General features: G+C 46.7%; 1 protein-coding gene across 1 annotated transcript; it reads left to right on the top strand.

The window, feature by feature from the left end:
• The first annotated feature begins 2851 nt into the window (after positions 1-2851).
• Positions 2852-21179, top strand: smad7 (SMAD family member 7). The gene is made up of 4 exons (XM_022762886.1): positions 2852-4337; positions 5280-5333; positions 9219-9290; positions 20503-21179. The coding sequence occupies exons 1-4, from the start codon at positions 3869-3871 to the stop codon at positions 21039-21041; spliced, it is 1134 nt and encodes a 377-aa protein (XP_022618607.1). The 5' UTR covers positions 2852-3868; the 3' UTR covers positions 21042-21179.
• Positions 21180-21388: the final 209 nt, after the last annotated feature.

Here is a 21388-nt window from a genome sequence, read left to right as displayed (position 1 = left end):
ACAAAATATCTAACCATTGACTAATTTATATTATCCCAAGGGATGTAATGTCATATCACCCAGCTGGGAGTATATACAAAAATTATTTGTAGGGCAGAGAGGGTGGGGGTGGGGGGGGGGGGGTGGGGGTGGTCAGAAAAGGGGGAAACTATTTTAATTTTTCTTTTGGATGAAGGTAGGGTAGTCTGACTGTTTTGGGAGAGCGGGGGAGTGTATTTTATCTGTTCATTTTGTCCCACCATATGCAGAGCACAACAGTTCTGTCTCTATGCCAATGTTTTATTAATACATACATTGGTGACATTAGAAGTTCCATTAAGACATTGCAGTTTAAACTGGGGCATATAATTAAACAAGATATAGAAATTGAAGTGTTACTTGCTGGATAGAGGGTGTTGCAGCTTTTCTCAAAGTCAAGAGGTGGGTTGAAAGAAAACATTAATAACCATGCTGAGGCCTTTCCTGTTTTACAGAGTAGACCATTAAGTCCAGCTCCCTTCACTGCAACAATAATGTTCACATCCCACAGTCCCTAGGATTCAGTCATAGGCCTCAACACCAGGCCATATTATTGGCCCATGCAGCTGCTTGCACCATTTAATATTAATTAGTTTTACTTAATGCAAGTAGGATTTTGAAATTAGTAAAGACACAAGCGTTGTGGCTCATACGTCATGCTGCTAAATATTGAATAAAATCATGTCTTGCACGTTGGTGCAGACTAAAATGCAGACACTCTTCCAGCCGGACTGAAATGGAAAACGGTTAGATAAATTTGGCTACTTCCTGGAGTCTGGAGAATAGTCTCACACACACACACACACACACACACACACAAAAGGAAGGGCAGGGAGACGGAGGGAGGGAGTGGGGGTGGGGGTAGTGTGCGTCTGCAGTCACTTCTACGATCCCTCTGACAGACCTTTCCCCCTGACTGATTGCTTCCAGACTACCTTAAAAGCGGCGCAGTCCCCTGCACCGTTTGGGCTCTTGCGTTGCGCTCTTGCTCGGCGCCAGTGGGGGATCCTGGGACAATGCGGGGATGAGCTATTGACTACCCCCATACAGACACACACAAACACACACACACACACACACACACACCCTCCCCTCCGTCCTCCGACCCCCTCACATCTCATCATCAGCCACCCACCCCTCCTCCTGCCCTGCAGCGACACTGGCTCACCGGCACATTAACATACTGCTGCCTGCACCTCCTCCCCTGGATACTGTCTGTCTGGGGAACACTGAGGAGACACGCACATACATTTCACAAAAATGCTTATTTATCCCGCATTCATGCTAATGCAGCACAGAGTGACTGAAGGACGCTGGGAGTGTCTGAGGTCTGAGAGGCTGCAGCCACAGATGCTTCTGTTGTTTAAAATTATATTATTTCTGCACAGTTTGGTGTCTTTCATACGGTTCTGGTTTGGGTCTTACAATTCAGTATACATCAGTGCTAATAAATTGAATCTGACAACAGCTCGGCCAGTGTTGTCAAAACATTTTCATTGCCCCTTTTTTTTATTATAGTTTTAGGCCATGTATAACTATAAAAAAGAAATAGCAGACTAAGCTGCCTCACTTAAATGTCTTTATGCCTTTGTCTCTTAGACTGCATGTGATATTGTCAATAGCTCAAAACAAACCCTTGTACCAATCACAATAAATATAGATTTAGCAAAAACAATAATAAAATGGCCACATGCTGTTACACAACTACTGTCGGCAAGAAAGGAAATTGATCCTCGGCTACTGGAAAGGTTCTACTGGATAAATACTGGGTGGAAACTGTTGTGTTGATAATTAAGACAGACAAACTGTGTGTGTGTGTGTGTGTGTGTGTGTGTGTGTGTGTGTGTGTGTGTGTGTGTGTGTCCCACCTGAAAGCTAAACGTCCAGAGGGCGGCAGCAGCGCGCTCCCATCCCTGTTTCGGACATGCTGAGATTCGGGTTCTTTTCCCTAAGTTCGGTCTTGCAGGTACAATTTCACTTCAGTTCAAACACAAGTGCTCTCTCTGGACTGATTCGCTTGCAGGAGATGACCTTATCTACAGTCCTGTAACCATAATCCCTTTCGAGTAGGCCTACAGTTAAAACCAGAACAGCCATTTGGTTTGCAGGGGTGAATAGGGGCCTAAAAGGCTGCACACAGGGCAAAAAGCCCATCGTATTAAAACAAGCAAAACTACTCTGGGCGATTAACATGACAATAACAAAGATGTTTGAGATTTTGAGCGGAAAATTGAAAGCACAACATCAGTTTGACTGATTTCCAGCTCCGTTAATACACACCTCTAACATACATGTCTACTTAATATGAATAGACTGCTAATAAAACACTCATCAAACACATCAGGCAACTGAGGGATAAAGACAAAAGTTGCAAATATTTAGGTTTTTGCCTCTTTTTTCTTAATTGTCATGCCATTAAAGCTCACTGAATGAGGTGAATGAGTGGGGAAAAGATGATTTAATAAGACAAACAAATTGCCTAAACTAATTTTTATTCATCACGTTTGCCATTTATTTAACATTCAAAAGTGTAACAGAAATGACTTTCATCGAGAGTTTGTATCTTTTGGCCTCACTGCCATAGTTTCACAACTCCCCTGCTCCCATTCTCAACTTTACACTTTGTCAACTTTTTCTGGGAAAATTTTAACTTTTCTACTTCTTTTTGTGTGTGTATGTGTGTGTGCGTATACGTGTGTGCGTGCCTGTGTGTGTGTGTGTGTGTGTGTGTGCGCCGTGGGCTCTGCTTGATCTGTTGTTTGCGCAACACAATCACATTTCTTTTAAGCGACAGGGTGTCTAGACACACACGTGACCGGGCGCGTCAATGCGCACTGGAGACTGGAGACGGAGCAAGGGCACCCAAACCATCCGCCTCATTTACAGACAGAGAGCCTTCTAACCCCCCTCGAAATCACTCGTCGGCTCGCTTTCTTCCACACTCAGACGCGGAAACTTCGTGCGAGATACGAGGTTGGATTATTTTATTTTGAGGGATTCGCCAACTAAAATAGGTTACAAGGCTTCAGTGCGTGGACGTGTAACCCGAGGGTCTCTCTCGCTTTCTCTCTGGCTTTTCAAACGCAACTCAACTCGGGTTAGAGATTCGGTCCTGGATTTGATCCCTGGCTCTTTGGACGAGACTCATTCCTGCCAGCAGACCACATCCTCTGCAGACGAGTGGCATATTTAGACGATAACGGATAAAAAAAAAAAAAAAAGAAGCTCCGCTAGCCTGGTGGAGAGAGCCCTACTCTGTGCAGTCGGATCAAGGATTTTGTGGATTAATGCTCTTGAAGACACAGCGGCGAGCTTCGGTTTTCATGGGATAATTGTGATCGCGTTTAGGCTTAATTAGGCCCCAGTTTGTCTCGTTTCCACTACAGCTAATGCGCTCACAAAGATGTTTTGACTGTTTATTAGCTGAAAATCGTTTTAAAAGGGGTCAGTTCAGATGTGCGCTAGGCTGCACATCACCAAGTGAATAATTGTAACACACTGAGGCTACATGCTTCTGTTGTAGCACATTTCCCCTGCCGCTATAGAGGTGTACAGGCTGCTAGACTCAGTTTTATAGCCTAGTCTTAAACGCCCGGGGGTGATGGTTATTTATCCCCAGAGGAAAAGCTGACTGTCCCGTGAACCTCGACTGCTTTTCGGTGATCTAGTCTGCAGGAGAAGGCAAAAGAGACTGGCGTATGCTACAGACTTCCTCTGCTTATCCAGCTCCCAGTTTTTCCACCGTATTTTCTCAGGCTGCTTGTCATTGCCTGGACTCGGATCCCGGAATCTTCATGATTTGCGGACACCATGCTCGTTTTTTAGCCGGGGAACCCTCTTTTCGTCCCGCATGTTTAGGACCAAACGATCGGGGCTCGTCCGGCGACTCTGGAGGAGCCGTGCGCCCGTGGAGGGCGACGGGGAGGCGGATAGAGGAGGGACGCATGGCTCCGGGGGCTGCTGCATGGGCAAAACGACAAAGGTGGCCAAGTCCAACGCCGGGTCGGAGGCTGAATTGAAGGCGTTGACCCACTCGATACTGAAAAAGATCAAAGAGAAACAATTAGAGGTGCTTTTGCAGGCGGTGGAGTCCAAGGGGGGTGCCCGAAGCCCCTGCTTGCTCCTGCCCAGCAAAGTGGACGCCAAAGTGGGTCAACAGTCTTACTCTCTCCCCATGCTGCTCTACAAAGTGTTCAGGTGGCCGGACCTCAGGCATTCCTCGGAGCTGAAGAGGCTGTCTTGCTGTGAATCCTACGGGAAAATCAACCCAGAGCTCGTTTGCTGCAACCCGCACCACATGAGCAGGCTTTGTGAACTCGGTGAGCTGGATTATTTTAATAACCTCATCTTCACAACAAAAGTTCTGAAATTGCGTTTAATCCTCTGGTGGTCGGGCCTCATTTTGAATCAAGTACAAATTCAGACACCGTGACATTATGTCAAAGAATTGGCTCTTAAAGGACTAATTAGCCTAATTCAAATGACATCACCTCTCTTGGCACAGTTGTCTTGAGTTTCCATAAGGTCAAACTTGACCGAAGTGGAAAGCGTGCCAAGTGGTCCTCTTCATCTTTTCGGCACTGTTGTGTCATTAGATTTTAATTTGGCAAGTTACATTAAAATAGTTACATCACAGGTTCCCCCTCCACTAAATGTCCTCCAGTTTAGTTTTTTTCTCCTATAATTGTGAGTGTGTTTTTAAATGTTACATGTGTTGATTTCTTAATAGAGATCGGTTAATTAGGCTGCGACCCAACCTTAACAACATGTTGTTGTTTTTTTTTGGCGCTTTAAAAGGTGCCAAAGCACTTATGAGTTGTTTGTTCCATCTTAAATGAGGATATTTTCAACTTCATCAAAGCCCCGCTTTTCAAACAAACAGCCTTTCTGGCATTTCAACATTTCACAATTGGCATTTCCAAAGTGCAAAGCGACTCAGCCAGGGCTTTACAGTCTTTCCACGCTGAAGTTTCCAGAGCTTGTGTGTGTGTGTGCTTGCTTGGCGTCCTGGGCCAAAAGAGGCCCGTATCTCAGTTTGTCCTAGACGCTGATAGTGGCCCTCCTGGCGCCAGGCGGCCCCCTGTTTATCTGCCTGCCAATGAAAGGCAATAGCCGCCCGGCCGGCCTCACCGCCTGCCTCTCCAGGCTGAGCTGACAGAAACAAACCCCTTTTCCCTGAAGAATGACAACTCTTATCATAAAGTTTAGATCTCTCCCTTGTTTTTCCTTATGCTCTGCTTCTCTTTTTTCCCCACATGCAGAGTCTCCTCCTCCTCCATATTCGCGCTATCCCATGGACTATCTTAAACCACCAGGTGAGCTCAATCTACATATATAAATACACACATACATATGTATATTTTAGACTGAACCACTATTTTCTACACATCTAAAAAGCCATCTTGTATTCATGAATGCTTATGTGTTGTCTGATATGTCTGAAATTATATTGCATATAGTCTTACACACTACCCCTGCAGTGCAATTGTGTGTGTGTGTGTGTGTGCGTGTGCGTGTGTGTGTGTGTGTGTGTGTGTGTGTGTGTAGGAAGTTTGTTTATGTTATGTTGTGATTTATGATAGCAGTGGAGTGGCACGCCTGGCTGGCTGGGCAGTTCTAGCATGGCTGGCAGCCAGGGCAAAGCAGCACAAAGTTGAGATACCAGCTATAGACTGACTGGCACGTCACCAGTGGCACATTGTGTGTGTGTCTGAGAGGAACTTGTGTGTGTGTGTGTTTGTTTGTGTGTCCATCTATCTATTGTGAATCACAGGGAGAGAAACAGACAGACAGCGGCGTCTCTGGAGCCAGCCAGCCTTTATCAGCTGAATTAATCAAATGATTAAGGTTGAGGGCTTGTGTGTGTGTGTGTGTGCATGTGTGTTCGCGTGTGTGCATGTGTGTGCGTGTCTGTGTGTCACAGTCCCACATCTCTGTTTGGATGTGTTTTGTTTTAGGGACTAAGGGGGGGCATTTGCGTACGATCTTCCAATTGTTTTTTTTTTTCTTCTTTTTCGTAACAAGCTTTGGTTTAGTTTAATTGTTTTCTCCCTCCACCTGTGCCAGACTCCACATGCTGCTGTGGTTGTCATCCTATTCCCTGGTGCCAGAAAGTGGCATCGGGTTATGTCATCGCCTATTAAGTCGGTTTTGAAGTGTGTTAAATTTCAGGCTATACCCAGAATAGTGCGAGACTGGGGAGGAAGAGGAGGAGATGAGTTCCTTTTTACTCTGTGCAACAGCTTCTTTTCATGTCACAGAAATGGTGACAAAGATATAAATGCGTAGACCAACTGTGGGACTGTCAACGCCTCTGTTTTTAAATTTTCTGAATCTCTCTCCCTCACGTAGTTGCTCATTTACCCCTGTCTGGCAGTCTGTCAGTGCAGGAAAAGCTCACAGTTAAACAATGACCAGTCGGCCCACCAGCCACCTAGTTAGTCAGGAGAAGGAGAAAGTGGCTTTCAGTGAGTGGAAACAATAGGAAGTCATTGCAGCTGCAGCTGTGGTTCTTCAAAGAGCCCCCCCCCCGTCTTTGTCATCTGTATTTACCAGGCTTTCGCGATATTGTTTTACCTGAAAAGCATTTCCAAAACCTTAAATGGGAGCAAACATTGATCCAAAAAATTGTTGAGTGAAATCTTCTTTATACTTGACTCGACCTGATCCGATCTGCTGCTGTGACGTCCGTCTCAGAGCTAGCGGGTTCATTTGGAGACTTTCCTGTGATGAAAGGAAACAAGAAGGTAAATAGGAAATGCAAGTTGGATGCAGACAGCGGAAGTGATTATTCAACCCGTGTTACTGCCCTGTTTCCCTATTCAGAGCAAACTGAAAAAAAAAAGAAAAAAAAAAACTTACATTGGCGTGACCGTGTGGCGGAATTAAACGTTGGCAACAAGAACAGTACAAGACAAGGAAAATATCATCAGGTCGCTTGTCTTTCTTAAGTAGAGGGTTTCATATGTTTTGTGAATATGTCTTTCTTTAAAATCATGTTTTTCATAATTCAAGTGAAACAGTGCAACAGTCTCGGCCTCACCTGTCAAACTATTTCCTTGTTTGGTTGCATTCAGTCAGTGCAGCTGCAGTTGTGGTTAATCAAAGAGTCCGTCTGTCTGTCTGTCTGTATTGGCCAATGGGGGTGAAAGACAACATATATTACCAGGACAATGGAGCAGGCTGGAGGGTACACACACACACACACGCACACACGCACACTCACATGCACAGAAGGCAGATGAGCTTATCATGCAGAAAGACAGGGGTTTTTCCCCACTGCCTCAGGGAGCTGTCAGTCATCAACTCCTTCCCATTACTGCAAGCTATTCCAATTTTCTATACCATTCTTTGCATTTGCTTTGTATAGGGCTGTGTTAAATCATCATGACATTCAGAAAATCTGCATAGTTAACTTTTAGACGGCAATTAAACGCTGTAAAAATCTGCATGAAGCGGAAGAGCGATGTATTTTATGATGATGGATTTATGACTCCAGTGAGCAGGAAGTGGGGTTATATGTGTCAGGGTGCCTGTCCGCTCCAGCAGCAGCGGTCAATATGAAAGCAGCCCAGACGTAAAACGCTACCTTGTTTCAGCTGTGGGGAATATAAATCACACACTGTTTAGCTCTTTCTCTCTGATGCCCCCTCAGCCCTGTGGTCAGCTGTGAACTGTTGCCCGGGAGACCAGGGCAAGGCTGCTGGCAACCAATGAAAGCGAGGCAGGCTGGGCTATGCCCGTGCATCTCGTTACTGCGACCACAGCAGCACGGGCCGCGTCCGGACGGGGCAGGGTGGCGGGGAGTAGGACTCGCAGTGAAACCGCTCTGGTCGCTGTTTCTTAATTACTTCATTGCTCCTGCAGCTATGCTCGGTCAAACAGGAGGCCAATGAGACGATCTGTTTGCTAGAGAGAGGAAGTATTCAACAGAAGCACCACCCTCCTCCTCCTCCTCCTCCTCCTCCTCCTCCTCCTCCTCCTCAGCATATGTGGATTTCTGAACCCCTGCATGCTGTGTGGCGGGAATCATCTTTTATTTCTTCAGTTTCTTCAGCATTTTTTAGGGTTGAATGCAGTGAAACAGTTATGTGTATGTTCCTTTTACAATATAACCACCAGACAAACTGCACTTTAGAGTCATAATCCAGTCGGAGAGGAGGTGACCACCACCACACACTGTGGTTCAATGGATGCTAGGTGTAGGGAAGCGTTGACGTGCGGCAAAAGGAATGTATCATTAGTGAATACCAAGCTTCCAGCAGCAGCAGCTCTGCAGCAGAGCTAGCCTTCTCCCAGCGCCGTGTTGCTCCACTCCGTTTTGTTAAAGCCCCATTCAGGTGTCATGTTGAAACTAGTCGACATTACAAGTCTTAGTGGGAGTTAAGTATTCAAATGCAAAGAGAGAGCGAGAGAGAATGACTAGTTTTTCTCTCTTGTTTGCCTGCTAGTGCGCCGTTAAGAAAATCTATGGTGAGCTGCTTTCAAGGCCGTTTCAAAGCTCTGTGTGCCTCATTGTTTTTGCTAGCATGGTGTGTCTCCTGCTGAAATTTTGAATTCCAAGGCAGTCACACACACACAGACACATATTTAACTTTTTTTCGAGGTACAATGATTTCTGATACACCTTGGCTGTTGGTATGGAGGCTCAGATTTCTGATGTGGCTTATAAGCATCAAATTTTACGTGTATTTTTCAGCTCTTTCTCACAGAGTTGAATTTGAATGGCCATTAAAGGACACCCAGAACACAAAGTGTTGCACTTACAGTCTTCAAGTATTTGATTTGTGTTTGGTTATTGAGCAGGGATCAGTGTCCAGCCCAAACTCTCGCCTCAGTCATTAGCAAAGAGAATACAGCTCTTTCCAGATCAGCAGCTCGTCTGTGCAGAGATGTGGGGCTAACGTTCCTCCTGAAGCAGTGGATTATGGGGGATTATCAGGGGTGTAAGAAACTCTCCGCTGTAAGTCTTCTGTGTGTGTGTATCTTTGTGTGTGTGTGTGTGTGTGTGTATGTGTGTGTGAGCTTCGTCGTCAGCGTCTTCATTAGGCATTGATTTCACTGGAGTGATTGACGGCCTCACAGCTGCTGCTTTGCCTTCTCTCCTCACACACACACAGGCATTCGCACACAGGAACACACACACAGACACACAGACACAGTACTAATTCAAACTCTCCCTCGCTCTCTCTCTCCATTAGATTCTCCAGACTCTGGACCTTCATCCAGTGATACTGGGGGAACGACATACTCGGCCCCTGTGGGGCTTTCAGGTAAATATCCCTACCAATACACTTCCTATTTAAACAACCAATTGTCTACTGTTCATCTCCTTTGCCAGCCATATTATTTTCCTCTTCTGTTTTCTTTTCCTTGTCCTGTGCATTCCTCCCAATATGCACACCCATCTCCCCTCCGTACTTGTGATGAGGCAGTGATTGTGGGGGCCCCTGCTTCCCCTCTGTAATAAAAAAAGCCAGTGAAGGAGGGTGGTGTATTTCTCCCACATTCACATAAATTCCTCCCTCCTGGCTCTTTGAACAACGCTCCTCTCTTCTCCTCTTCCTCTCCCGATTCCCTCTCATCCCTTTCCGTGTTATGTTGTAATGGAAGACAAACATGCTCAACCGTTGTTTGGAGAAGAATATGCTCTGTGCGTGCGGTATTGTGGGGAGGAAAAGCGGCTTCAACTGACATGCGAGTGTTTGTTTGGGTGTGTTTGTGCGTACAGGGGACGTCTTTGTAGACAGTTAACTCTCCTCTGGGCTCTCTGTGTGGATAAGAACGAGACACAGGCGCCTTTCTTTCTTCCATCTCTCATGCAGGACGTGTTTCGGGCTTCCTCAGCTTTTCTCCCATAATCCCCTTTGGCAGCGTTGCCTTCCTTACCCAGCACCCTGTCCGCAGGCTACAGAGCAAGATGGTGTCCGCGAGTGCGAGAGTTTGCTCTCCACTGCCTGAGATTGCTTGGTGCTGTTCTGTGCTTTCCTTTGCCTCAGATGGTTCTCATTACTGGGCCTTTAAAGCCTGTTTTATGTCAGTTGGTGTTCACTGCCCATTTTTCCCCCTCCTTTGTTTGGTGGTAGGGGGATGGAGGGGTTATGTATGTATGTGTGTGTGTGTGTGTGTGTGTGTGTGTGTGTGTGTGTGTGTCCTTAGATGGGAGAAGAGATTGGAGCAGTGCTAAAGAGAACAGAGGAACCAAAAATCAACCTCTCCTCTCCTCCTCCTCCTCCTCCAGACCCCCAGATGGACATTAAAGTCCTCCCTGTGTGCATTAAGTAAAGACACATTTTAGACCCAGTTCAAACTGTGAAACCCAAGAACTCGTGTCTTAACAGGCGCCCCCATGCTCCCTCCCTTACTCCTTCCCTCCCTCAGTTAAGCGTACATGCTGCCCCTCCTCCTCCTCCTCCTCCTCCTCCCCTGTTTTCCTTCCTGGCGAGGATGACATGGCAGCGCCGGCCAGCGCTCCAGTGAATGGGCCCCCTCTGTAAAAGCAGTAGAGGTAGAAAGGCCGGGGCGGGATGGCTGAAGCGCTCTGCCCTCATGATTTCCCTGGCAAGCCAAGGAAAAAAAAAGTGGCTTGATTCCTCCTTTCCCCTTCCTCACAATCCCTCCCTCCCTGCTTCCCTCCTTTGCTCCCTCCCTCTGGGGCCCTGACAAAAGAAACATGGCTCTCCCAGAGGCCCGCCGCTGACCTTCTAATTCACTCACTCTGCCCTTTTTATGTTCTTCTCCAGACATATTTACAGAGAGGAAGAAGGAAGAGAGAGGAGGGTGGCGTTGAGGGAAGGAGGGTGGCAAAGACTTGCAGTCAGCGAGAGTTACACTGTTAGGTCTTTTTGCATTATAGTGGAATAATTCAGTGCTTGTCGACTTTCAGAAAAAGTGTATTGGTAGAGCAGCTGAGGCCCTGCTTTGGAGTCAGACCTTAGCAAGAGCAAAAAGGCACCCAGAAGAAAATCCCCTTTCATCTAGAAAACATAGTTCAGACAGAGCTGATGAGATGAGGTTAAAGAAAACATCCTTCTCTCCATCTCGGAAAGCTGAGGCCATCCAGGCTGGAAGGAGTTAAGTGAGCTGCGACAGCGACAAGCGCAAATGCAAACTAGGCTGCCTGCCAGGCTACCAGCTCCAAAGCTCCTCTCGCTGGCTCACGTCATCAGCTTGGAACAGAGCGGAGCAGAGAGCATTGGAGAGGAGAGGAGGGTCGATGGCTGGAGGCCTGGAGCTGGGTGTCGGGGTTCTGATCTCGGTTTGAGCTGGGGTGAGGGCTTAGCTCAGGGGTTTAGGTTCACCCAGGAAATGAAGAGAGAGATCAAGAGAGAGATTTGGAAATGGGAGCTCAGGTCGGGGTTAGGAGGACGCTGGATTTGTCGGTTGGGAATCTGTGTTAAGTAATATTTAAACTTGTTAGTGACGATATCCTTAAGTCGTCAAGTATATGAGCAGCTCAGGTAACGATACCTGGTCCTGATACTGAAACAATAGTTTGACAAATTTACATTTATTAAAAAAAAAAAAAAAAGAATCCAAATGTTCTCGAATGTTGTCTAAATACAAGCAGCTGTACAAAAACTTTCCATTATTTAAAATTGGCCAAATTCTGATCTGAGCTGGAACTACCTGATCAAAGAGCAAGTAAACAGGATTATGAACCTGACCAGACGTTCCATGCCAGTTTTCTGCTCTTCATAGTTTTGATATTGGGTCATTTGGACAGATTTAGTCAAAGGAAGCACTGAGGATCAATGCCCAGCTTTAGTGTGTTACATATATGCATTAACTCTTCTTAAGAGGTGAGTTATAGACGTCTCTTTGTGCCATGCTCTTATTGGATGTGTAGCATTGATGTGTGTGTGCGTACGCGTGTGTGTTGGTGGCATGCCTGCTGGTGCCATCAGGGACTGACCCGGAGTGCCTGTGTGTAAGAGGATCCATTCGGGCAGTGGTGACACCCACACACACACACACACACACACACACACACACACGCCAATACATACACACAGATAGAGTGACCTGGTGCGAGCCCTGGCGCACGGCCGACTGTCACACAGGCGCTTCCTCCCACTGCAGGTTAAATTTAGGCTGAGTTGTATTCTTATACCACCAGCCAGTCACCTCACTCGACAGACAGTCGGCCAGCCCATCAGTCAGTCAATTAGTCATCCAGTGAATCGGCTGGAGGTATAACCTTCATCAGGGGCTCTGACAGAGATTAAATTTAGTCCTGGCATCTCGCTTCATTAAATCAAGCTAGTTCTGCTGTCATATGGAATGGCCTCGCAGAAACAGCCCATTTTTGGTCCAAGCCCAGTGAGAGAAAAGGCCTGTCTGTTGTTTTGAATTTGTTTATTACCAATGTAATACCTAAGACACTATCTTAGATTTTTTTTTTTTTTTTGGAAAGCAGTCTACAGCTCATCTCAGAACAGAGCACTCTCAGTCTCTCTCTCTCTCTCTCTCTCTCTCTCTCTCTCTCTCTCTCTCCCTCTTTCTCTCTCGGCATTCCTGCCTTGTTTGGGTTAGCAGGGAAAGGAAAGGGCTGCGCAGGATATGACCTCATGTCTTTGAGGAAAAGGCGAGCGGACAGGGAGGCTGCCGAGGCCTCATCTTGACGGAAAACAAACACTGGAGTGCACCAACCAGAAAGAAGGGAGGGAGTAAAACAAGAAAGAGAGAAAGAAACTGAACATTTGTTGTACTTCTAGGCGGATATAAATGTATATATCGACTGTTACAGCCAGGTGACGCGCTGCGGAGATGTTCTTAAGAGAAAACGAACACCATAAAACTGTCTCTATTTTGGTTGAATCTTGATTTTCTTTTTGTTATTTTTTTTTCCCTTGCTTGAATAGTAAGAGGAAAAAATGAAGAGGGAGAGAAGATGGCGGCTTTGGGTGGAGGGAGAGATGGCCGGCAGCTCTGCTCTGTTCTCTGTAATTTGGAGGCTGCGTGTTAGCCAGCGAGTTGAGCAGAGCAGAGCCGGGCCGCTCCGTGCCGGGCCAGGATCTCTCATTACTCCCCACTTCCTCTCCTTGCGCGGCAGCCAAGCCGCCTCTTGGCAAGGGACTTAATTTTGGTTTTGGCCGTCCTCTGTTCCCCACCCTGTGTCATTATGCTGCACAAATCGAAAAAACAGCACGTGGAGACAGTGGAGGATGGAGAGAGGGAAAAAGAGAGGAGAGGATAGGGGAAAGCGTGCCTAGCTTGCATGGTTTTTCTGAAGATTTTTCTCGGATTCAGATGCTTAATGCCGTCTTGTTCTTAGCGTAGCATCAAGATAACATTTACAGTTGAAAACATTTGCCTACCTTAGCATAGCCCGTTGATTGGAAGGTGGGCTATGCAGATTTGGCACCGAGCCAGAGCTGGAGGGAAGCCCAGAACAAGATGAACATTGTTTTGGTTTGCAGTCACTCTGTGGAAGTGGATTTTGACATTACCTCAATGTATGAAGATATAAAAGAGAGAAAGAGAGTGTGTGTGTGTGTGTGTGTGTGTGTGTGTGTGTGTGTGTGTGTGTGTGCGAAGGCGAACGAGGAAGGGAGGGAGAACCCCACACATCCCACACACCCCCACCCCTCTTCAGCAGGATAAAGATGAAAATGGAAATAAGTGGAGACACATTCCTGTAAACCTGTGTGTGTGTGTGTGGGTGGGTGTGTGTGTGTATGTGTGTGGGTGTGTGTGTGTGTCAGATTTCTAGTGTGACACACATGGCTGCTGTCTCCACCCTCCTGCCTGCTCATTCATGTAGTCACTTTGTCTTTTGTGTATGAGGGGTGTGCGTGTGTCTTTTTATCTCAGCCCTGTCACTAGGTACATCTCTATCACAGACCACAGCGCTGGCATAACCACACACACACACACACACACACACACACACACACACACACACACACACACACATGCATTCACGGACATCTAGAGGATAATAATTATTAATAACAGAGGAACAACACAACAAAGGCTGAGACCGCACACAACTGGCTCTGCTGGTTGTCTCCCTGTCTGTTTGCGGTGCCTGTATTATTTAGTTCCCACGGTGTCTCAGTGCCACAACAATGTGGGCGATTGTTTCACTTGTCTGTCCATCTGCCCATAGCACTGTGTGTGTGTGTGTGTGTGCGTGGCTTTGAGATGCAGAACCTGCGGGTGATCTTCTGACTTGTGTGTTTGCAAAAGTGAGCTGATGACATCATTATGGCCTGCCTGGCACCCTGTATCCAACTAGCTAGTGTTTATTTGTCCTGTCACCTTGGGAAATCTGGGCTGCAGCGGATGGTGTGTGTGCGGGGGTCAGCACGATGAAGTGTTTGAATAATAACTCTGCAGGAGAAGGAGGGAGGTGCTACAGGGATACAAAATGTCCAAAAAGTTTTGTGATGAGAAGGATGCAAATGGAAGATTCACCCCCAATTAATTATGATACCTTCTTCCATTTTATCTCCGACTGAGGAAAAACACCATTCCTGAGGGACATCGAGACATGTGGATCGTGTAATTATAGCAGAAACTTCCACTCAGAGAAAATTATACTGTAGATGGACACATTAGGAAAACATGCGCCATTTCTCCTCCTTATCTTCTCCCAGTCGTGGCCGGATGGTTCATGTTAGAGATGGCGTGTCTGCAACTCATTCTCTCTATCTGTGTTTCTGCAAGGAGTCAGATCTGTAGATAGCGAAACCGTGCCACTCCCCTGTGTGGTTTTCCTGCCATCAGGGCTTATTTGGGTTTCTTGAAATGGAAGAAGGACTTAACATCTTCTTATATACTGTGCCATTCTAAAGAGGCACTTCCTGTGTCACCTACTAAACCCACTACCATCAATCTGTCTGTTTATTTATCTACTGTTGCTGAACGATATGTCATTTCCTCTTCAAACTAGTTGTCTTGCAAAAGTTGTATTTTAATAGGGAAAATCAGGCACAGCCAGCACACATTTGCTGCTTCATAAAATGAATGAAAACTGTTTTCTGCCTTGTGACCGAACTTAAAGGGAAACTGCACCGATTTTACGCATCAAAGTCTGTTTACAGGTTCACATACTACTGCATATGTGAAAAAAGTTGCATAAAACCTTTTGTGGCCCCAGAGGGAGGTGCATGAACATTACTTGAGGCAATGTCAGTTGGGGCTGAAGATAAGAAAAAAAATCATTTTTTTCTTCTTTCTTTTTTTAAGTTAGAAAGTGAGGTAACCAGACCTCTGTAGCCCACTCCTCATCTCTGCTTGAAGCTAGCAGCTCGAGGCTACACTAGCCGCTACTAGCATAAACTTGGCTTAAATTTGCAAGGCTGTGGAGTTGTATTGATGTGAGACAAGGACAGTTCCTCTGTCTTCACTGGCTAACCTTTTCTTTCTGAAGGGGTCGCCTGTCATTGAATTTCTTGCCGCAAATGACAGTGAAGCGAAGACAATAAACCCGCTGTTGAGGACTCTAACTTGCATTGACTCAAAATATCAATGAGACCAAATGTTTTTGTAAGAAATGCACAGGCTTTCATTACAGTCACAATCACACACATACTCAGGAGGTTGAGTATATACGGCATGGCAGAGGGAACAAAAGGAATGCCTCCAGGGTGACCCTTGACCTTTGGAATAGACTTTCCCCGGCTCGAGAGAGGGTGTTGACTTAGAAAATAAGGCACCGTGAAGAGTCCTTCCTTCCCCCCTTGAGCTGTTTCCTTCACGTCTTCCTCATTCCTCTCTTCAGCTGCCTTGTGTGTGTCTGACGACAGGGTCATTACACGTCTGAGCTGAGAGAGGCACACAGAGAGAGAGAGAGAGAGAGAGAGAGAGAGAGAGAGAGAGAGCTCTCAGGGATCGATACAAGACAGTTCTCAGGAGCCTACTCACTATTTACTGATGTTGATAGTGTTGTGTCCAGGCCTGAAGGTTGAAAATTGTGTGTGTGTGTGTGTGTGTGTGTGTGTGTGTGCGTGTCCGTTCATGAGCGTGTAGGCGTGCTACTCTGTGACTGTGTTGACTTCTAAGAANGAGCCTACTCACTATTTACTGATGTTGATAGTGTTGTGTCCAGGCCTGAAGGTTGAAAATTGTGTGTGTGTGTGTGTGTGCGTGTGTGTTCATGAGCATGTAGGCGTGCTACTCTGTGACTGTGTTGACTTCTAAGAATAGTAGCGACCTGGTGTGTGTGTGTGTGTATGTGTGTGTGTGTGTGTGTATGTGTGTGTGGAGTCAGACAGAGGTAATGATTAACCTTTCCAGACTGCGTTTCTGGCCCTGAGAGAAGCACCCAGTCTCTCATTGCCCCTCCCCCACCTTTCAGCCGTCCCTCCTCCCTTCAACCAAGTCCAATTGTCTCAGCTAGCGTGGCGTCCACTCTTAAAGACCATAGGACCATTAAAAATCCACAGGGGAGCTAGCAGTGTGTGTGTCTATTTGCCAAATATTCCCTCCTTTTGCTATGGTTTAAATGGTTTGCACGCATTTATTTACGTTGACGGATTTCTTTGAAGCGTGGCCTGGTTTGTTGCAAGAGCCCCCCTCCCTTCCACGCAGACCATAATCTGATCATCCATTAAATGTCTAAAAAACGTGGGTGCAATATGCTGTTTTTGTTTGCACAGTGTTGCTAATGGCTAACATCCACATTAGCTCTCGCCAGCTGCTTCTCGCAATTTCTTACATTGCAAAAAAAAAAAAAAAAAAGCCTGTTATCATTATTATCGTCCACCATCACATGATGCACTCCACACCAGTCTGCTCCAGTATCTCTGCAATGATCTATCAACATTTTATCTCTCCTTCTCGGATGGGGGTTATGTGTAGACCCCATGGGACAGGCCAGAATGGGACAGACCAGCAGCAGGCGACTGACAGAGGCAGAGCAGAGCAGAAAGGGCCGGGCTGACAGATGGCCTCAGGCTGCCAGCTAGCCAGCTTATCTCCAGTGAGGAGAAGCCTGAGACACATGGGCTGAAAGGCCGCAGAGCAGATGAGCAGGTGGGGCGGCAGACAGATAGACGGACTAATGCTTCGATAGGCAGACATCCAGAAAGCAGACAGACACACAGACAGATGTACAGACAGAGACTACAGACAGCTCTCTAAGTGTTCAGTGGCCGGAGCTGATGGAAAAGCGCCGCTCCAAGGACAGACTGACTCGGCGCAGACAGTCTGACGACACTGTCTGACACGCACGCATACACCTATGCGAGAAGCACCTGAAATAGTGTCAGACTGTAATATGAGGAGCTCAAGCAGCAGACACCTCACACGCAAATACAGAGACACACACAAGCACACGATGTGTTAAAAATTAAAATTCAGTTAAATGAGCCTTGCACTTGGAACAAGGTGTGTTGATACGGGGCCACTCACATTAGTGTGTGTGTTTATATGTGCGTGTGTGGTTCTGTGTTGGGCAGCATTACTCATGAGGTGTAAGCTCATCTGCTGTCAGGACAAGCTGTGAACATACTCTTCACAGGGCTGCGCCCCGCAGATGGTGGAGTCTGCCTGTCTCGCTGTCTCTCTGCTGATGTACTGAACAGAAAAAGTTTGGTTTTGTTTACCTGTGAGGTTAGTCTGAGCTGGACAGAATCCTGCAGATAGATTTATTTTTGTCATTGTCTCGATGGACTCCCCCTCAGATTAGTTTTCAGTCAGTTTTTTTATCCAACCGCGGAGGAATGGGAAGAATTCAGGGTAGCTGCTGTCACGCTCGGATTGAAATACTCTATTTTTTTTACTCCTCTTTTGTTCATTTACAGCTGTAGTTACATTATAAATTCAGAAATTGGTTAAAATTAGCTTCACCTCAAACAGCTTAATGTTAAAGGGGCAGTCCACCTACATGAGGAGTACTTCTCATCCAGTCGTATGATGTCCTCTGTGGCTCTGGAGGAAGTCTGAGAAAATAACCCCCTAATGATGTCATAGTGTTGTCATCAGATATATGCTCCTGGAGACTTTTAAATGTACAACAGAAAGTCTGTGTGAAATGGATTTTGGAAGACGTTGACATTTGCCTGTCAGGGAGGGTCTTGCAGAAGAGGGTAAATGCAGGATCCAGTGTTTTCTGGAGCTTGACTGTTACTAGGAACTAAAAGTCAGATTATCTTGGATGATTATTGTTCGTCACCATCCTTTTCTCATGAGTCTTTGGCAAGATGGCGCTTGTAACATAGTATTTCTACACTGTGGTGTTGCAACTCTTACTTGAGAGAAGTGTCTGAATACTTCTAACATCACTGCTTTACTAGTTGACCCTTTCTACTGCCCATCATATGTTCCTCTGTTGTTTTTCTGTCTCTCCTCAACCCTTTGCTTTTATCCTTCCCTCTCTTTTCCCTCCTCTGTGGTTCTCACTTACCCACAGTCAGAGGTTCTGAGAGGAGGAGAAGAGAGGAGAGGCGGCGAGGGAGGGGAAGCGGGGCAGTTAGTGTAGTCCTGAATAGCAGGGTGTTTTCAGGCTGCAATGACAGGCTCAGACAGGCAGCCGCTCTAATGACCTCTGACGCCAGGCCCTGTCTCTCTCAGCAATAACAAACACACACACAGGGCCCCACAGGTGAGCTCCACCAGCAGGCCCTCTGTCAGCTGTTAAGAAAGTCCAACGCGTGCCTCTTCTTATCAACCCTGACTGTTTCTGTACGTACATGTAAAGCAGTCCTGAGAGCAAAGCCCCGGCCAGAATCGGACTCTGTTTGACATCAGCCTGAGATACAAAAAGACGCTTTCTGTCTCTAATCTCACACATAGATGCTTTTTTTTCCCCCCTGCATTTGGTCGAGGGTAGATAGCTGGGTACTTAGTTTTCCCCCAGCACCTCATGAGGACGGATTTACGATAAACTCCCCGAGGCTCGGCTCTGACCAACTTCAAAGAACACAGCCCCTCTTGTTTTACGGAAGGCATGCTTTCAGTACCCCCCCCCCCCCCCCTTTCTGTCTCTCTTCTCCCAGTGTTGTCTTTTTCTTCCCTTTTTTCCTCCTTCTCCCTGCGTCTAATGAAGGCTAATGACAGGCCGCGGTGAGTCCGCTCGGGCTGACAGAGATCCTGCCGCATTAACGTTGCAGTTTGTCTCAGACGGGACCTTCCAAATTACCGGTTACACTCACAGCTACCGCAGGATGAAACGAGGAAAGGAGGGGGGCTTGGGGGGGGGGTGTAGGTTGGGGTCGGATGGGAAGGATGGGGGCAACTGAAATGGCTCTGAGAGGGGCTCTGTTCATTTTTTTTCCCTCACATATATTTCCCCTCTTCAAGCTTTCTTAACCCTTGAATGTGTCTTTCATCGAGGCTGGATTTGAGTGTGTGTGTGTGTGTGTGTGTGTGTGTGTGTGTGTGTGGGTGGGTGTTGAGACAGAGAGAAGAGGAAGTATGAAAGATTACTGAGCAGTTGATAGAAGTTGCAGCAATTAGGTGATGACCTTAAAAGCACAAGAGACGCTTAAAAATCAGGAGAGGAAGCAAAGTTGCAAAAGTAACAGTCAAAATATGTGAAAAGCATTCCTTCTCTTCCCCACCCCGCCCCCTCTTTCTTTCCTCTCGCGCTCTCTCTGTCTCCCTCTATTTCCCTTGCGCCTGACTGGCTCCTACTTTTCTAGCTGGGAGTAGCTGGGAGCCAGATTTCTGTGGAATAGAGATATGAAGGGGGGAGTGGGACGGCGCAGGAGGCACACTAAAGGGAGACAGGAGAGGGAGGAGGTGGGGTGGGGGGTGGAAACTGGAGCATGGCCAATGCTACACTTCTTTTACGCTCAGGGGAAACTTTAGACTGGAGAGGCCTAGCTTGTCAACGATTCAGACACCAGGGTTTGAGAGTTAACGGCCTGCCTCGCTCAGCAGCTAAACACCATGTGCTCGACCGTAGACAGCGGATGGTTTATGTGTCCATGTGAAAGTCCCTCGTCTTGTTGCTGTTGCTCAGTAACTGCGGCCCCGACTTTGTGAGACACAAATTCAAAGATAGTCTCTAATTTCCTCCAGCGGGGTGAAGCATGTTGCTGTCGAGAGATGATCGGGACGGTCGGTTGACGTCAGTACATTGTTGGCCGCGCTGCTACAAAAATACAGTGAGCCAGACAGAAGATAAGCATTTAATGCCTAGACAAATATTGTACTGCGTGTGGACACTTGCCTGCCAGTGTCTCTGAGTTGCTTCTCTTGTCTGAAGTCCAGGAATTCCAACATGGTTTTCCTGTATGGCAGAAATTGAGGATGACGGTTTAGCTTTGGCTCTCGACTAAAGCACATTCTCCATTTCCCAAAACGAGGATAAGGAAGAAGTTGTAGAGAAGCAGCAATGTTTGAGTAATTTCATAATAGTTTAGAAAGATATTTCTGCTCAGATGTCCCTCATCACTGCCTCTTGCACTGATCCCCACCCTCTACTCTCTTTCTTTACTTTATGGTCTGATGTTTCAGTGTCATCATGTCGTTCCTGTGTGCCTTCCCAAAGGTCTAACCATCTCCTTCTTTCTCTGTTTCCTCCCTCAGATTCCCTGGCGTTGCAGGAGTCTGGAGAGCGGGCCCATTGGTGCGTGGTGGCATACTGGGAGGAGAAGACACGCGTCGGGCGCCTCTACTCAGTCCAGGAGCCTTCTCTGGACATCTTCTATGATCTACCTCAGGGGAACGGCTTCTGCCTGGGCCAGCTCTGCTCCGACAACAAGTCCCAGCTGGTGCAGATGGTGCGGGCCAAGATCGGCTATGGCATCCAGCTGACGCGTGAGCCAGACGGGGTGTGGGTCTACAACCGCAGCTGCTACCCCATCTTCATTAAGTCGGCCACACTGGACAACCCGGACTCGCGCACGCTGCTGGTGCACAAGGTGTTCCCCGGTTTCTCCATTAAAGCTTTTGACTATGACAAGGCCGGCAGCCTGCAGAGGCCGAACGACCACGAGTTCACTCAGCAGCCTCGCACAGGCTTCACGGTGCAGATAAGCTTTGTGAAAGGCTGGGGACAGTGCTACACCAGACAGTTCATCAGTAGCTGCCCGTGCTGGTTGGAAGTCATCTTCAACACCCGATAGCAGCAGCCTTCCTCTTCTTCACCCTCCTGGCCTCTTCTGCCCCCTCACAAACAGACTACACCCACTGTCCTTTTTTGTTCCAGAGGTTCAAAGAGAGAAAAAAAAAAGTTTTAAAAGAAGAAGAAAGTATAAAATTCTGACGGACTTTGTTTAATAAATGACGAAGATTTAATTAAATAAAATAAGAAGCGAAAATGTATTTTATGTTATATATAAATATATTATTAATTGTAAATATGAAGACGTTTTATATGCATCATTATTTATGTATTGTGCAATGTGTTGATGAGAAAAAGAAAATAAGATGCACTTTGCTTAATATAAATGCAAAACAAAGAAATGCCAAA

This window comes from Seriola dumerili, unplaced genomic scaffold (assembly GCF_002260705.1).
Source record: "Seriola dumerili isolate Sdu_G_001 unplaced genomic scaffold, Sdu_1.0 BDQW01000450.1, whole genome shotgun sequence".
NCBI classification, from domain to species: Eukaryota; Metazoa; Chordata; class Actinopteri; order Carangiformes; family Carangidae; genus Seriola; species Seriola dumerili.
The sequence above is the reverse complement of the archived record's forward strand: the minus strand, read 5'-3'. Positions and strand labels throughout refer to the sequence as shown.

What these genes read in the sequence shown, in the direction of transcription:
- smad7 (XM_022762886.1), top strand. Translation starts at nt 3,869, where the DNA reads ATGTTTAGGACCAAACGATCGGGGCTCGTCCGGCGACTCTGGAGGAGC. An exon ending in GAGCAGGCTTTGTGAACTCG is followed by an intron (nt 4,338 to 5,279) that starts GTGAGCTGGATT and finishes CCCCACATGCAG; the next exon opens with AGTCTCCTCCTCCTCCATAT. An exon ending in GGCCCCTGTGGGGCTTTCAG is followed by an intron (nt 9,291 to 20,502) that starts GTAAATATCCCT and finishes TTCCTCCCTCAG; the next exon opens with ATTCCCTGGCGTTGCAGGAG.